Source organism: Mustela nivalis (assembly GCF_964662115.1).
Source record: "Mustela nivalis genome assembly, chromosome: 19".
NCBI classification, from domain to species: Eukaryota; Metazoa; Chordata; class Mammalia; order Carnivora; family Mustelidae; genus Mustela; species Mustela nivalis.
The window spans coordinates 14,887,400-14,902,706 of NC_139038.1; the positions used below are offsets into that span (position 1 = coordinate 14,887,400).

Sequence of the window (15,307 nt, forward strand, 5' to 3'; positions counted from 1 at the left end):
AATGTCTGTGAACACCCAAAGCCATCTATATATTCAGGGAAATCCCTACTAAATTCCAATGACCCTTTTCACAGAAAGAGAAAAAACAATCCTAAACTTCCTACAGAACCACAAAAGACTCCGAGTAGCCAGAGCAATCCTAATGAAAAAAAAAAAAAAAAAAAAAAAAAAAAAGAACAAAGCAGGAAGCATCGTACTTCCTGATCTGAAACTACAGCAGAGATACAGTAATAAAAACAGTATGATGTTAACACTCACATGAAAACATGAACGACATTAAAGCAAACGGACAAATAGAGCAGAATCAGGAATCCCGAGATAAACCCATGTGTACATATAGTCAACAAGTATTTGACAAGGGAGCCAAGATCACTCAATGTGGAAAGGGCAGTCTCTTGACCAAATGGTGCTGGGAAAACTGGATATTCACATACAAAAAATGAAACTGGACCCCTGTATCACTCACAAAAGCTAAGTCAAAATGGAGTAAAGACTTAAATATAAGACCCCAAACTGTAAAATTCCTGGAAGAAAACACAGGGAAAAGGTCTTTCACCTTGGACTTGGCAACGGTTTTTGGATATGACACCAAAAGTGCAGGCAACAACAACAACAAAAAAAAACAAACAAGTGGAAATGCACCAAATGAAAGAGCTTCTGCACAACAAAGTCAGAGAGGCAACCTCCAGAATGGAAGAAAATCTCCACAAATCGTATGTCTGAATCAGGTTTCATATCCAAAATATGTAAGGAACTCCTACAACTGAAAAGCAAAAAACCTAATCTGATATTTAAAAATGGGCAAAGGACCAGCCCAGACATTTTTCCAAAGAAGACATGCAAGTGGCCAACAGGTGCTTGAAAAGGACCTCGACGTCACTCGTAAGCAAGGAGATGTCAATCCAAGTACAGCCCCGTGGGGAATGGCTCTTCTCGAGAAGACAAGAGATGACACGAAGCGACGAAGACGCGCAGAGGAAAGGGAACCCTGTGCGCTGCTGGTGGGGATGTAAACTGGCACAGTCACTATGGAGGCTCCTCAAAAACACCAAAACCAGGACTACCGCATGATGCAGCAATCCCACTTCTGGGTGTTTATCCAAAGGAACGAACCAGTATCTTGAAAAGATCTCTGCATCTCCATATGCACTGCAGCATTTTCCACAACAGCCGAGACACGGACAAGTGTCTATCAACAGATGGATGGATGAAGAAAATGCCACATTATTCAGCCGTGAGGAAAAAGGAGATTCTGTCATTTGCAACATGACGGATGAACCTGGAGGACATTATGCAGAGGGAGATGAGCCCAATACGGAAAGACATATGCTGCACGACCTTACCTGTGTGTGGAATCTTTAAAAAGAAAAAGAAAGAAGACATTTTCGATTAGCTGTTTTCTTCCCTGTGTAGGGGCCACCACACTCTCACTTCTTTGTCTATTTCATGATCTTTTAAATAAACATTTAACATTTTATATAATATTATGCACGACTCTGGGTATCAGATACCTCCCAATGCAGGGTTGCTGTTTTTTATTTGTTTGTCGCTGTTTTTGTTGTCACTGAGCGACTCTGGTAAGTTCTGTGATTCTTCCTTGCGTTTAGCCTGCTTGGTTAGCTTAGGAGTCTGCTAGTGACTGGCCAGAAACAGCCCTAAGCGCCTCCAACCAGCAAGGCTCCCACCTCTGCGGAGGCGGGCAAGCGGAGGCGGGCGGCTCACAACTCGGCCTCGGTTTGCTTAAGACACCGACATCAGGCAGGGGTGAGAGCATAAAGCCTTGTCACGTCTCTCTGGCAGGCCCGGCTTCTAGCTTCCCAGGAATACACAGGAGCTTTTCAAAGTTCCCTATGAACACCTCATTCCCCAGCTTTTCCTTCAATCTCTTCAATCGGCGTCCTGCTTGCCCCAACCGTAACCGCTGCCTCAGGCAGCTGCGAAGTTGAACAATTGCCGATAACTGGCCCCAAACGAGAACCCCACCCCCCGCCAAGAAAAGCGTCTTCCCTGGACAGGATGAGTGACTTCAGTAAAGACAAGCCCTGTGCATGGGCTTCCAGGGAAAGGCCAGAGAACCCGCGTAACGACGGTTCTCGGCAGACGGGACTCTGAAGGAGTGCCCGCTCGGTTCCGCCTCCCCTCCCCCCGGCTGCCAGGCGGCGGGTGTTTCTGGGGCTACAAGCTATTGGGTTTAGGCGACTGCAGCGCTGGGGGAGTAGGGATGGACTGGGACATATTAAGACCCCATGAAGCTTAGGACACGAACATCACAAGACTTATTGTCCCCATTGAGATTCAACCATTTTTCTAGAATAAATGCTCCTCAGACTGTTGTGTGTCTTTGGTTAAGAAAAAGTTGATTCTGACCAGGTTTGCTAGTGTTCTCACTGCTTTGGCAGAGCAGCAGGTTCTGTACTGTTAATCCAGCTGACACCCACCCCGTAAGCTTTGTTTCTATTCCCCTCACTACCCATCACAGTATTTTCGACATCCACTGTGACTTCTTGAACCCATCAGAAGCAACTGATAAATTACAAACATACTAGAATATTCTATTAATCTCTCCGTGTTGATTTCTACTGTGATTTCAGGATGTTTGGGTATCATGCTCCATACGAGTTCAGTGCTTTGCTGGAACTTGCTATAATGCCCAGCATATGGCCATCAGGAGATTAGTCTGCAAGCAAATTCCATGCTCTTGAAAAAAATTATATGCCAAAGTTTCTGGCTGCAATGCTCAATTTCTGTAACACAGGCTAAATTTGTTGCTTTAGTTGTTCAAATCTTCACTACTGCTATTGATTTTAATTTGCTTCTTTTAAAAGTTTGAGAGAATTATGTTAAAAACCTACCATCTCTCCTCATAGTTCTTTCAATATTGAGATCATGTTATTGTGTTTACAAGTTTTAAATTGTTAAATTCTTTTATGTTCCCAGTGGGTTTAAAATTTTATTATTAAGAAACATCTACCTTGGGACGCCTGGGTGGCTCAGTTGGTTGGACGACTGCCTTCGGCTCAGGTCATGATCCTGGAGTCCTGGGATCGAGTCCCGCATCGGACTCCCAGCTCCATGGGGAGTCTGCTTCTCTCTCTGACCTTCTCCTCATTCATTCTCTCTCTCACTGTTTCTCTCTCAAGTAAATAAATAAAATCTTAAAAAAAAAAAAAAAGAAACATCTACCTTATCTCGAGTAATGATGCCTGTCTTAAAGTACGCTTTGACCAAATTAGTACTTAGCCTACCTTTCCAAAAGCGAAACTTCTAGGTGTTTTCATGTATTATCTCGTATACTCTCAATGCCACTATACGATGCTCACGATTATAAAATCTGGTCACAGGTTAGGAAGCTGGCCCCGAGAAGTTACTTTCTCAGTGTCACTAGGACAGCAAGAGATTCAGTTAGGATCCAAACCAGATCTCCTCTAGACTAGAGTCCAGCTCTTAACACCTGACTGTATCTCCTCTTTTTTAGCCTATCTAGACCTGCATATATATATTTTTTAACAATCTTATTTATTTATTTATTTATTTATTTATTAGAAAAAAGGAGAGCATGAGCGGGGGAAGAGGTAGATGGAGAGGGGAAGCAGGCTCCCCGCTGAGCAGGGAGCCCAATGTGGGGCTTGATCCCAGGACCCTGAGATCACGACCTGAGCCAAAGGCAGACACTTCACCGACTGAGCCACCCAGGCACCCCTAGACTAGCATATTTCTGAAAGGTACTCTGTCTATTCACGGACACAAGAGAAGACTGTATTTTAAACTTAACACATTTACTACAAACAAAACAGGCTGGGAGGGGGAGAAAAGCTTCTACTGAAAGGATCAGGTGATATTTATAATCCTCTTTTAATCAGAAGCTATTTTCTGTAACCTAAAAAATACAAGAAAACTATTTGAGCTAAAAAATACACGAAAACTATTTTTATTAAAATTCATGCATTTCTTCAAACATTCACTAAGCATCTAGTATGGGAAGAGCTATCCAATTTATAGAGGTTCTCTGACACATATGGTAAATGTCTTAGCACACACTAAAAACAAAACATACAGCAAACAGAGTCACAGAAATACTGATGGGAGAAGCAAAACAAAGAGCCTGCAGTTCACGCGGCTTCAGTGCTCAACAGTAAATGAGCAGAGGGACAAAGCCGGTGGAGGCGGCGAGGTCCAGGAGTTAAGCGCTCATCGTGCCACAGCTCGATACGGAACACAGGTCTGTCTTCTTGGGATCAGCTGCGGGCACACAGACAGCTGTGCATCAACAACATTTACCAAAAAAGAAAAATCAGATTTTAAGTGTAGACTTAAAAATAACATAAAACAGATAAGAAAATAATGAAAAAATGGGGACTCAAGACGAAGCCAAGAGTATGTTCGTCTACAAGAGCTACACAAAGTCTATAAGGAGACTGTAAACCCTAAAACACTCGTGGAAAGAAAGACACAGTCATAGGTTTCAAATGTCCAAGGAAGAACAAACCAGTCAGTTCTTGGAGAATCCTCAGAGAAGAAGCTACTCCGCGTTGCAGAACATCACTCCAACAGCTTCATCACGCACAACACGAGGACCCCCGAGGTCTGCTTTAACAAGCTGTCTCACTGCCGGGCACCGGCACCACAGCCCAGAGCAATCCGAGAAGGAATAACGTGGCGTGCGCTAGCAGAACCATGGTGTGAGGGACCTCTCTAACTGCAGGGCTGAACGCAAACGCCGACTGTACCCAATGACAAGGGTCCTAAACTCACTTGTCTACAGGGGCCAAGGATAGCGTGTGAGTCAAGCAAGCCACTTTTAAAGGAGAAAGTTCTTTGGACACCGAAACGCAAACTGCACATGAAACACGCAAGGATATTCTTTCCTTACTCAAAGTGACATGCTTCCATTTTCCTTGACCATGTGGTACCTTCCACGGTTTCGTATTTGTTAGAAATGGTGACAGAAACTTCTCTGCTATAAGAGAATGAAGAGTGGCCCGTGGCACTCAGCCTTATGGCGGAGACAACAAAACGGCGAACAGTCTGGCAAACTGAAAACCACAGCTTCATCAAAGGAATAACCATTACCTGGTATGATACTGTATAATAAGACAGGATTCCTTACGCTTAGTTCCTGGCATAGAGTTCCTAAAACCCTTGGCATTTCCTGAGTGACAGAGGTGAGAGAAGCATCTTTTGTTATCCGTACTAGCCCCCTTCAACCACAAAGATTTACTTTACTAATGAGGTGACTCCTGCTGGGCCCCCAGACAGCTTCAGGATGGGGCTGGCAGCCACAAGAACCTACCACGTGATTATAGGGTTGGAACTTTCAGATCCACCCCTCAACCTCCAGGGAGGGAGACAGGCTGGAGGTTGAGCTAATCACCAACTGACAAAGACTGACGCAGTCCTGTCTATGTAAACATGATGGGGTTCCAGAGGCTGGTGAACACACTGAGGTACCGGGTGCAGGGGCAGGACAGGGGGTCACTGTGCCTGGAGATGGGATGGAAGTCTAGTGCCCCCCATACTGGGTCCCTTGATCTCTTCCATGTGGCTAGTCCTGATCTGTCTACTTTACATTAAATGAATAATAGTCATAAACGGTTTTCCCTGATTTCTGTGAGCGGTTCTAGCACATCACCGAACTTGAGGAAGGAGTCATGGGAAGCCCCAATCTACAGCTCCTGGTCAGAAGAACCGGTGTGATACGGGACTGCGCCCGGCGCCGGAAGTGGGGCGCTCTTATCAGACTGAGCCCCTAAGCTACGCAGTCTGCCCGGACCCAGCTGATGTCCACAGAGAACCGGAAAGCTGCTGGTGTGGAAAAACCCACACATCCGGTGTCAGAGGACTGTGAGTGATAAAACCAGCTAAGAGTGAAGTGTTCTGGTATTGGAAAAGCAGCACTTTTTACTTGGCTTCTAACAATTTTTGCCAGACTGTCTTTTCCAAAAGTCAGAAATTCAGATTTTATGCAAAATCTCTGGATATTAACTGTTGGCCTAAAAACACAAACAGAAAGCTTTTCAACATGCTTCAGGACAAATAAAATCTACTTCTGACCAACTGCCAGTCTGAAACCTTTGGGCCTCTCCAGCAACCCATAAAATTATCTTTTTTTTCCCAATTGAGTTCCTAAAAAATAGGGAATCCCAGTGGTTCAAGGTTAACCTCCTTGACCACTACAGCCCGTTGTGCCATACACTGGACGACAAACACGGCCCTAAATTCCTCCTCTCCCTGTATCCGCGTCCCCATGCCCTGCAGCTGGGGGTGCCCTCTCAGCTGGGACTTGCTTTGGCCAATGGAAGTGAGCGGGGATGACCCGAGCAGAGGCGCACGAGACGCCTGGGCATGGAGCTCACCCTCCTGCGCGGCTTTCGAAACCCTGCCCCCCTGTGAGCACGTTCACCGGAAGGTGAGAAGCTACATGAATAGAGGCCATCGGTCCCAGCCATGGCCGCGTAGACCAGCCAGCCCAGCGATCCGCCAACTGACCCAGGAATAACACGGAGACCCGCAAAGCCAGCGCACCCAGAATTATGAGGTAAATAAATGGCGGTCACGTGGAGTGATTCGGTTTTAAGATGAGTGATTGTAAGAAGAGGTAACTGACAAGAAGCCATGCCCGCTAACACCACCACTATAAAACCACTCGCTTCGGTGGAATTAAGAGGGCCTTTCGTCAAGAGAAAAGGCATCCATGGTCCAATCCCTCCAGGTCCTACTATTAATACTAAGTGTCTACATGATAAAAGCCCGTGTTAACAAAACCATAAAGCTGCAGAGTCCAAGAGCCTTCTCCACGGCCCAAGGCGTTAGCCTCCGTCCTCCACAGCCTTGAGGACCACTCCCTGCACAACTGCCCCCGGGGGGAGAACTGCCAGCGCTAAGCCACACACTTGGGAGCCGGAGGGCGGATGAAATTCTCTTAAGGAAAAGCGTCGTGAAAAGGGAAGTAGCCTGAACTACACCTGCGTGTGGGTCAAGGGAAGGCCAACGGACAAAGTCAAGAACCTCTGTAGAAGGTATTAAAGTGTGGGTGGTACTGCAGTAACTTAGGGAAAAATTTTTAATTAAAAAAACAACTTAGTAAACCGCCAGTCACCGAGAGCGCATCATTATTGCCCAGAGCGCGCTCAGTGATAAAGCGGCTGCGAGGGGTTCGCTCGCCAGCTCTGCTGCCTGAGCTGACCCGCTGTACGGAAGCGGCACTACAAACACTGCGGGTAACGTCCCAAAGTCATGTCCGTGACTCTACAGCCCTGCGGTCCCAAAGAAACGAAGACACCCGAGACAACCGGCATTTGGATTCCTCCCAACTCACAGGACTAGAACACTGCGATCCGGACGCCGAGGCACTGTCCATCCACTCGCTCCTGGGCCGGCGGGTGAAGGGAGAGGAGAGCACTCAGCTCAACTCAGAGAGGCCCTCGGGTCAGGAAAGAATCAGTGGAAAAGCAGGGGCGCCTCAGGCCCGTTTTGTTTCACTACTCTATAGCCCAGAGTATCTGAAACTCGTAGTTTTAAATACTGAGTCTCAATACTTCGTTAATACTTAGTTACAAAAAAAAAAAAAAAAAAAACTTAGTTACAATACTAGTTCTAAGGCTTAGTTAATACTCAGTATTAACACATCTTAGTATCTGGTATGTCAAATCTCCGTGCTCTTCTAACTCGTTTCTGAACTACTCACACGTCACTCTGGGGAAGAGTAGGGGTGGGACAGGCACCTGTTTCAGGCCCCTAACGCCGGGCAGGCACGTCTCACCACACCAGCAGGACTGCTGTGCATTAGAGAAAGGTAGACCGGAAAGTCAGGCTCTTCAATCCATCTCTGCTACGGTGTCGTTAACAGAAATTCCTCTCGGATCCTAGCAGTAGTATGCGGAGCCCAGCCATAACTGTATCTCAGCTTTGGGTTCTGCCTCCGTCCACACTGGTATTTCAATAAATAACCAAGATACGCCAACTCTTTGAGCTCCAAACCTAAAACGGCTCCTTCCCACACATTCTCTCCTTCGCCCAGTAAGGACAACTGAAGAAGGGACACACACCCCTGGACCCCGGCACCCTTGATATAGGAGCTTCAAGAATGCTTTCCAAATCCACACAAAGGAACTTTGCTTCTGAACAATTTTTCTTTCTTATTACTCACAGGGTAAACCCTTCCCGTTTCCTAAAAACTCTTGTGTTCAACGTCCGAGAAACCTGCTGACTTCTCATGCCCTACTTCACTCCTCCTTGCCTCCCACTGAACGACTGGTTTAATCAACGCCTTTGTGTCCCATTTTTCACAGATGGCAGTCAAGACTAGCGTGACACTGTGTCGTATGGTGATCCCCGGGCTCCGAGTGGAGGCTCACCAGCGAGACTGGGGAAGAGAGACCCAAGAACACTTGCGGAGCGCTCACGAGGTGCCAGGCATTTAGCTGGACACTCTCAAGCACATAGCTGATGCACCGCTCTGTAACCTTCTTCAGTCCGTGACCACTCGCAAGGAGTGCTGTGCGTGCAAACAATGAATCATCTTCTCTGGTTATCATTTTGCAGAGAATTACCCACATCCCACTTCAAGCAGATTTATTCTTTTTACATATATATGCCTCGGATTTGGGATAAACTCCCTTTCTGTCGTGTGTATATAAATCCCAACATCTACAGCAACTCTCCCCTCAGGAGCCAGCTGAAAACCCAGGGGTTTTAAACCTAAAAAAATGTTTAAAAAGGAATGGAAACCCACACAAAATTTATACATTGACATTTTAAAAACATTTCCCTTTTAACTTTACCTTTTTATACGACTTCAAAAAGCATTGTTTTAGCTATCCTTGTGACAATGTCACTGGTTTTCTTATTATTGCCCATTAGTCAATTTTATCCAACTCTGACTTCCTAGGACGCTAAATTTTAAACTCACTTTGCGCATGCCCGTGTATGGTCATTCTTTTTACACACAATAATATCTTCTTTATTGAATACATTGAGCATGTGACACTGTAAGTTTAAGGTATATAACGCGTTACATTTGTATATCGTCATGATTGTCCGAGTAACATTTATAACATTACATAATTTATACACTATGATTATCTCTATTCCTTATACTATCCACTAGGTCTCTATGGCTTAGTTACTACTGGTTACAAGTTTGTACCCTTAAACACCACCGACCTTACACCCTCCCTCATTCCCTGGTAACCATCATTTACTTTTTTTTTTTTTTTAACAAATTTAACTTTTTGAGATTCCGCACATAAATGGTATCATACAGTACTCGTCTTTCTCTGACTTGCATACCATAACGTGCTCGAGGTCCATCCAAGTTGCTGCAAACAGCAGGATATCCTCCTTTCTTATTGGTCAGTAATATTTCGTGGTGTACACGTACCACACGGTTTTTATTCGTTCCTCTGTTGATGGGCAGCTGGGGTGTCTCCCTAGCTTGGCTATTGTGAAGGATGCTGCAATAAACATGGAAATACTTATCTCATCAAAATCCTGTTTCCATTTCCTTTGGGTATATATCCAGAAGTAGAGCTGCTGGATCTTATGGTAGATCTATTTTTAATTTTTTGAGAAACCTCCATATTCCTCCACATTCTTTTCCATGGTGGCCGCACCGACTTACATTCCCACCAACAAAGTATAAAGGTTCCCTTGTCTCCACATCCTTGCCAGCACCTGTTGTCTTGTCTTCTCAGTGATGGCCATTTTAGCAAGTATGAGGTGGTACCTCACTGTGGTTTCGATTTGCATCACCCTGACGATGTGTGATGTTGTGCATTTTTCATGCACCTGTTGACCATTTTGATGTCCTCTTTGCAAAAATGCCTATTTAGTTCTTCTGTTCATTTTCTGATCAGGTTGTTTTTTGTTGCTAAACCAACCAAGTTCTTGACTTACTTTGGAATGTTCCACATATGTCCACGAAGTCGTTTGCTCTGAAGTGTGGCTCAATTCTGGTGTTTCCTCTTCGACCTCCTGATCCATCTGCTGCGGAGATTAGCATATCTGGGTCCTTTACTGTTATCGCATTATTGAGTTGTACCTCAAGATCTCTTAGTATTTGTTTAATGTACTTCGGTGTGTGGGTGCTGGAACTGTACACACAAGTGTTCTGTCTTCTTGACGTGCAGATTCACTTACCATTGTGTGATGACCTTCCTTGTCCCCTGTGACCCTTCTCGACTTGGAGAGAGGGATGCCCCACCTACCTTCTTTTGATTCCCACCGCCTGGATGGTCACCTTCCAGCCTTCCACTTTGTGCCTACTGGTGTCTTCAGAGCTGGACAAGAGTCTCCGATAGGCAGCATATAGCAGAGTCCTGTGTGGTTTTTTGTTTTAAATCCATTCAGCCTCTCTGAGCACTTGATTGCTGGGTTCAATTTTGGGCGGTTATTGATATGTAATGGTTTACTAGTGCCATTTTATCTTCTGCTTTCCCACTGGTTTTTTTTGGTTCTGTTTCTACCTTTATAAGTTGGTGGTTTCCATGGTGATTTGCTCAGTCTCCCCTCTTCTTTATGTGTAGTGTCTATGCTCTACATTTCTTGCTTAGTGGTTACCACGAGGATTACGAAAAACACCTCTAGATGAAATAGCCATTTTTTCTGCTGATAGCAATTTATCTTGATTTGCCTATAATTCCATCCTTTTGATACTCCGGTATTTATTTTAACTATTATGTTCAATTAGCCAAAATATAGCACACCGTTAGTTTCTGACGTAGTGTTCAACAATTCACTAGTTGCACACCCAGTGCTCATCACAACACGTGCCCTCCTTAATACCCAACACCCCATTCCCCCACCCCCTCCCTTCTGTAGCCCAAAGTCTGGGTCCTGGAGTTCAGCATCTCTCATGGGTCTTTCCTCCCTTGCCGTAGAGTCCTCTGCGCTGTTACGTTCCACACATGAGTGAAACCATATGATGACTGTTATTCTTCAGTATTTTTGATGTGACAAATTACCTTTCCATGCTGTGATTTTGTTACCAAGTAGAAGCAGGTACAATTATTTTTAATACTTTTCCTTTAAATTTCATGCTCTAATTAAGGGTTTAATATACTATTGTAAAAAAGAGTTATAGTTTTCTAACTGTCCATTGACCACCTTAATCAGCATTTTGTGTATTTTCATCTTCCCATTTCAGCTTGAAGAGCTCCCTGCAACGTATCTTGTAAGGCAGGTCTATTGGTGGTGAACTCCCCTCAGTTGTGGTTTGTCTGGGAAAGCCTTTATCTTTACCTCATATCTGAAGGATAACTTTGCCAGATATTCTTGGGAGGCAGTTTTTATCTTTCACTATTTTGAAAAAAATCATTCCGCTCTTCACAAGGCTGTAGAGTTTCTGCAGAGAAATCTGCTGAAAGCCTCATGCAGGTTCCTTTGTAAGTTATTGTCTTTTCCCCCCAGGCTGCCTTTTAAATTCTTTACCATTGACTTTGACAGTTTCAATATAATGTGTCTTAAAAAAGGTCTTTTCACATTGAGGTCCGTGTTTTATTAGCTTTGTGGATTTGTCTGTCCAGTTCCGTCCCAGGGTTTGAGAAGTTCTCAGCTCTTATTTCCTTAAATATGCTCTCTGCTCCTTTCTCTCTCTCTTATCCCTCTGGAAATTCCCATTCATTTAATGTTGACTCTCCTAATGGCGTCTGATAGTTCTCACAGGGTTTCTTTACTTCCTTAAAATCTTGGTTCTCTCTCCTCTTCCACCTGAATCATTTCTAGATCCCTATCTTCCAGCTCACGAATTCTCTCTTCCATCTGATCTGCTCTATTTCCAATGCTTTCAAAATGCATTCTTCCTTTCATTTTTTGAGTATTCCAGCTCCAGAATTTCTGTTTGGTTCTTCATTAGAATTTCAATCTCTTTGGTAAAGTATTTCTTCTATTCTCTAATTTTATTCCTGAGGTCACAGTATTGCCTTCATAAGTTTTCTTGTAGTTTGTTGAAGTCCATCATAATAGCTAGTTTTGAATTATGTATCAGATTGCAATAGTCCATGTTTTGTGGTTCTGTTACTAGAAAATTGTCATTTTCCTTTTGTGATACCATATTACCATGCTTTTTCATAGTGTTTCATGAAAAGTGCCTCTGCCACCGCATCTAAAGCAGCAAACACCCTTCTTATTTATGTAAAAGCCTTGTTTAGTTTGATTCTAATAGTTTTAACAGGTTGGTGATGGGAAGCCTTCCTCTTCTCTTCCAGAAGGTGGTGCTGCAGCACAAGTCTTGGGTTTCTCTTACCAGTGCTGACTCCCCCACTAAGGCTGGGAGAGCTGTGCATTGAAAATAAAAGGGGGGGGTGATGGCAGCACAGTGGAAGGTGGGGTGTGCTTAGCACCTAGGGCTTTGGATGTGCCCCATGATCCTCAAGTAGGGGGCTCCCAGAGCTCCATGGGCACTTTCACCTAAATCCCCTGGGGCAGACAGCAGGAAACATACTTTCCTTCAGTTCTGAGTCGGCCTTCCTCCCGTCCCTTTCACTCCTCCACTTCCCACCCCTCAAGTCACTGTGGTTTCTCAGAGCGAGCAACAGGTTCTCCAGCTCTGTAGCAACCGCTTTCAGCCTCCACCTCCTCTGCCAGAAGGGTGGTGCTGGCTCCCTCCCAGACCTGTCCCTGCAGCCTCCGCTGCCACCTCCCACTCCACTGTCCAATCCACTCACTTCCAGGTGCACAGGCGAATGCCTCTCTTGGGTGTCCTGGTGTGCTGTACAGAGGTGCTTTTTGTTTGTTTGTTTGGTTATGGGTATCTGATTAGTTGTATATGGAAGGCAAGAGAAAAAGGGAATGAGGCAGGCCTCCATGACTCTGACATCACTCCAATACTGTCTTTCTTAAATTTGAAAATTATTTTCTCCTTTTTTTCATGTTATAGTTTATTGGTCAGTATTTACAAAACAACTTTGAATTTTAAAAGATCACTGTCTCTTATTCCTCTGTGGAAATTTCCTCAACATTTCACTAGCCATCTCCCGAGAACTCAGAGGCACTACACTAGTGACGTGAAGATAAATAAGCAGGGGTCACCGGTCTCAAGCAACTCAGTCTTATGGGGAAAGCACAGGAAAATAAGTAAAATTTAATGTTTTTTGGTGTTATAATATGTGCACAGTTCAAGTATAATGCAAAAACAAGTCATTTCCAGGCCAGAGAAGATGGTCATCTGCATCTGGAAAGCTTTCCCTTTAAGTCACCCAAACCAACTCAACATCTTATGTGTTAAACCTGTTCTTTATGGGATCCTCTACTGCTCCAGGGCCCCATAACCCCAGCAGTCAACATGACTGGAACCCCTCCAGTCATTAACTGGTCCTCTTCCACGCGGGGCTCTCAGAGCCACACAGTCTGCCAAGCTGATCTCTACATCTCCATAATGTCTTTTTTAGGGCTCCTCATTCTCACTGTCTTAATTTCATCTTCATGACTCTTACCTAAACAAACACTCTCCTGTCTGGTTGCCTGCGTTCTGGCTCTCCCGTTTTATACCATGCTAGCAGATGACTCCGCAGGAAGCAAGATCTTTCCAAAGAACAGCGCTGGAAGTCCTCTCCAATCTACCCCCTACCTTTTCAACTTGGCTTCCAGCTGCCAGCCTCTTTCGCACACTCTGTGGTCCAGATGAACTATATTTACATAATGGTATCACAAACACCCTAACTTCCTATCTCTCTCAGGAGGTTCTTATTAAAAACTACAGCTTCCTACCTTTAAGATTCCAATTAAAACAGTGGCTTCTCTGAGAAGTTTCACCCTTCTGGAAAAAACACTGCATTCTCTTTTGAATTCCCCCAGCAATTAATTTGTGCCTCTATTCTTTTTACTAATATTATCTTCCCTAATAGAGTGAATTTTTAAGAGTAGGCCTATCTCTCACCCCTAAAAGACCAACACGTGTATGTAATTGGTAATCAACAAGCCCTTTATGAACACATTAATGCCTTTCTGTCAAACACAGATCCTAGCAGAGTATCTTAATAAGCTGGATGGCTCACCTGATTTCCACAGGGAATTGTGCATTTGTGACCAGGAAACTAGAGATTTTACACTCGTGGAGTAGTGTCAAAAACCTGTTGATTTCCGGGTACATGATGGGTTCTCCCACCAGAGACAACGCACAGTGCTTTACCATCATTCCTTCTTCAAAACGTTCTTCCTTGACACCCGGAACTCCTGGAGAACACAGTGAAAAAGAACAAGCTCTAGGAAACACGGGGAAAGAATATCACTTTCACTTTTCTTAATGAAAGATTTTTAATTTTTCTTTTTTTTTTTTAAGGTTTTATTTATTTATTTGACAGAGACAGAGATCACAAGTAGGCAAAGCAGCAGGCAGAGAGAGAAGGGGAAGCAGGCTCCCTGCTGAGCAGAGAGCCTGATGCGGGGCTCGATCCCAGGACCCTGAGATCACGACCTGAGCCACCCTGGTGCCCCAAAGATTTTTAATTTTTCTTAATGGTTCTTTGGTTATAGAAGGCAAATTCATTTTTGAAACCATCCAAATAATATAAAACAAGGAGGAGGGAAAGGGCTAGAATTAGTAAATCAGAAAGATCAGGAATCTCCCCTTCAGTTCAACCCTAACTGAACTACAGGGACATGAGTAGGCGAAGCGAACTCCGTTAGCTAACGATCTGGAATGCGGAACACATCCCTTTCCGTAATTTGCTTAGCTCTATATTCTTTCATGTTGGTTTAAGAAAATGAGCTCGAATGTTTATCAACAGCTAAGTGGATACACAAAATTTAGTGTAAACGTGCGATGAAATATTATTCAGCCTTGCAAAAGGAATGTGATGCTGACAGGTGGCAACATGGACGAGTCTGTGCTAAGTGAAAAGAGCCAACACATAGGGACGAACTTATGATTCCACTAATCTGAGGTCCCCAGAATAGGCTAATTCAGGCAGACAGAAAGTGGAAGGTTACCAGAGGCTGGGAAGAGGGAGAAACGAGTAGTTATTTTTTCTTGGGTACAGAACTTCTGTCCTGGATGATGACAAAGTTCTGAAAATTGACAGTGGTCACAGCTGCACAATATCAAGAAAATACCTAATGACACTGAACCGTACACTTTACAATGACCACACTGGTAAACATTGTGTTTTGTATATTTTACGACAATAAAAATATGAGGGGAGGAAGCTGAACTCAATATAAGGAAAAGTGTCTTCTAGACCCATCATTTCTCCCTTTACTCTGCAAGTATTCTGAACCGTGAAACTAAATGGAGTTGGTCCAAAAGTATACAGGAGAGAAAATGAAGAATCCTGGCCGCATGCCGGAATCACCAGGAGTGTCAAAAACTAGG

The 15,307-nt window shown here is 44.2% G+C and overlaps 1 protein-coding gene across 3 annotated transcripts in view; it reads right to left on the bottom strand.

Annotated features, from left to right (window-relative positions):
* The window catches only part of LOC309854802 (S-adenosyl-L-methionine-dependent tRNA 4-demethylwyosine synthase TYW1-like), a 204,168-nt gene that overhangs the window by 79,734 nt on the left and 109,127 nt on the right, over nt 1–15,307 (bottom strand). For all 3 annotated transcript variants that reach the window (XM_082714315.1, XM_082714317.1, XM_082714316.1), the window contains one exon: nt 13,992–14,169. In XM_082714315.1, the coding sequence (XP_082570441.1) occupies nt 13,992–14,169 (178 nt within the window). The remainder of the gene's footprint in view (nt 1–13,991; nt 14,170–15,307) is intronic.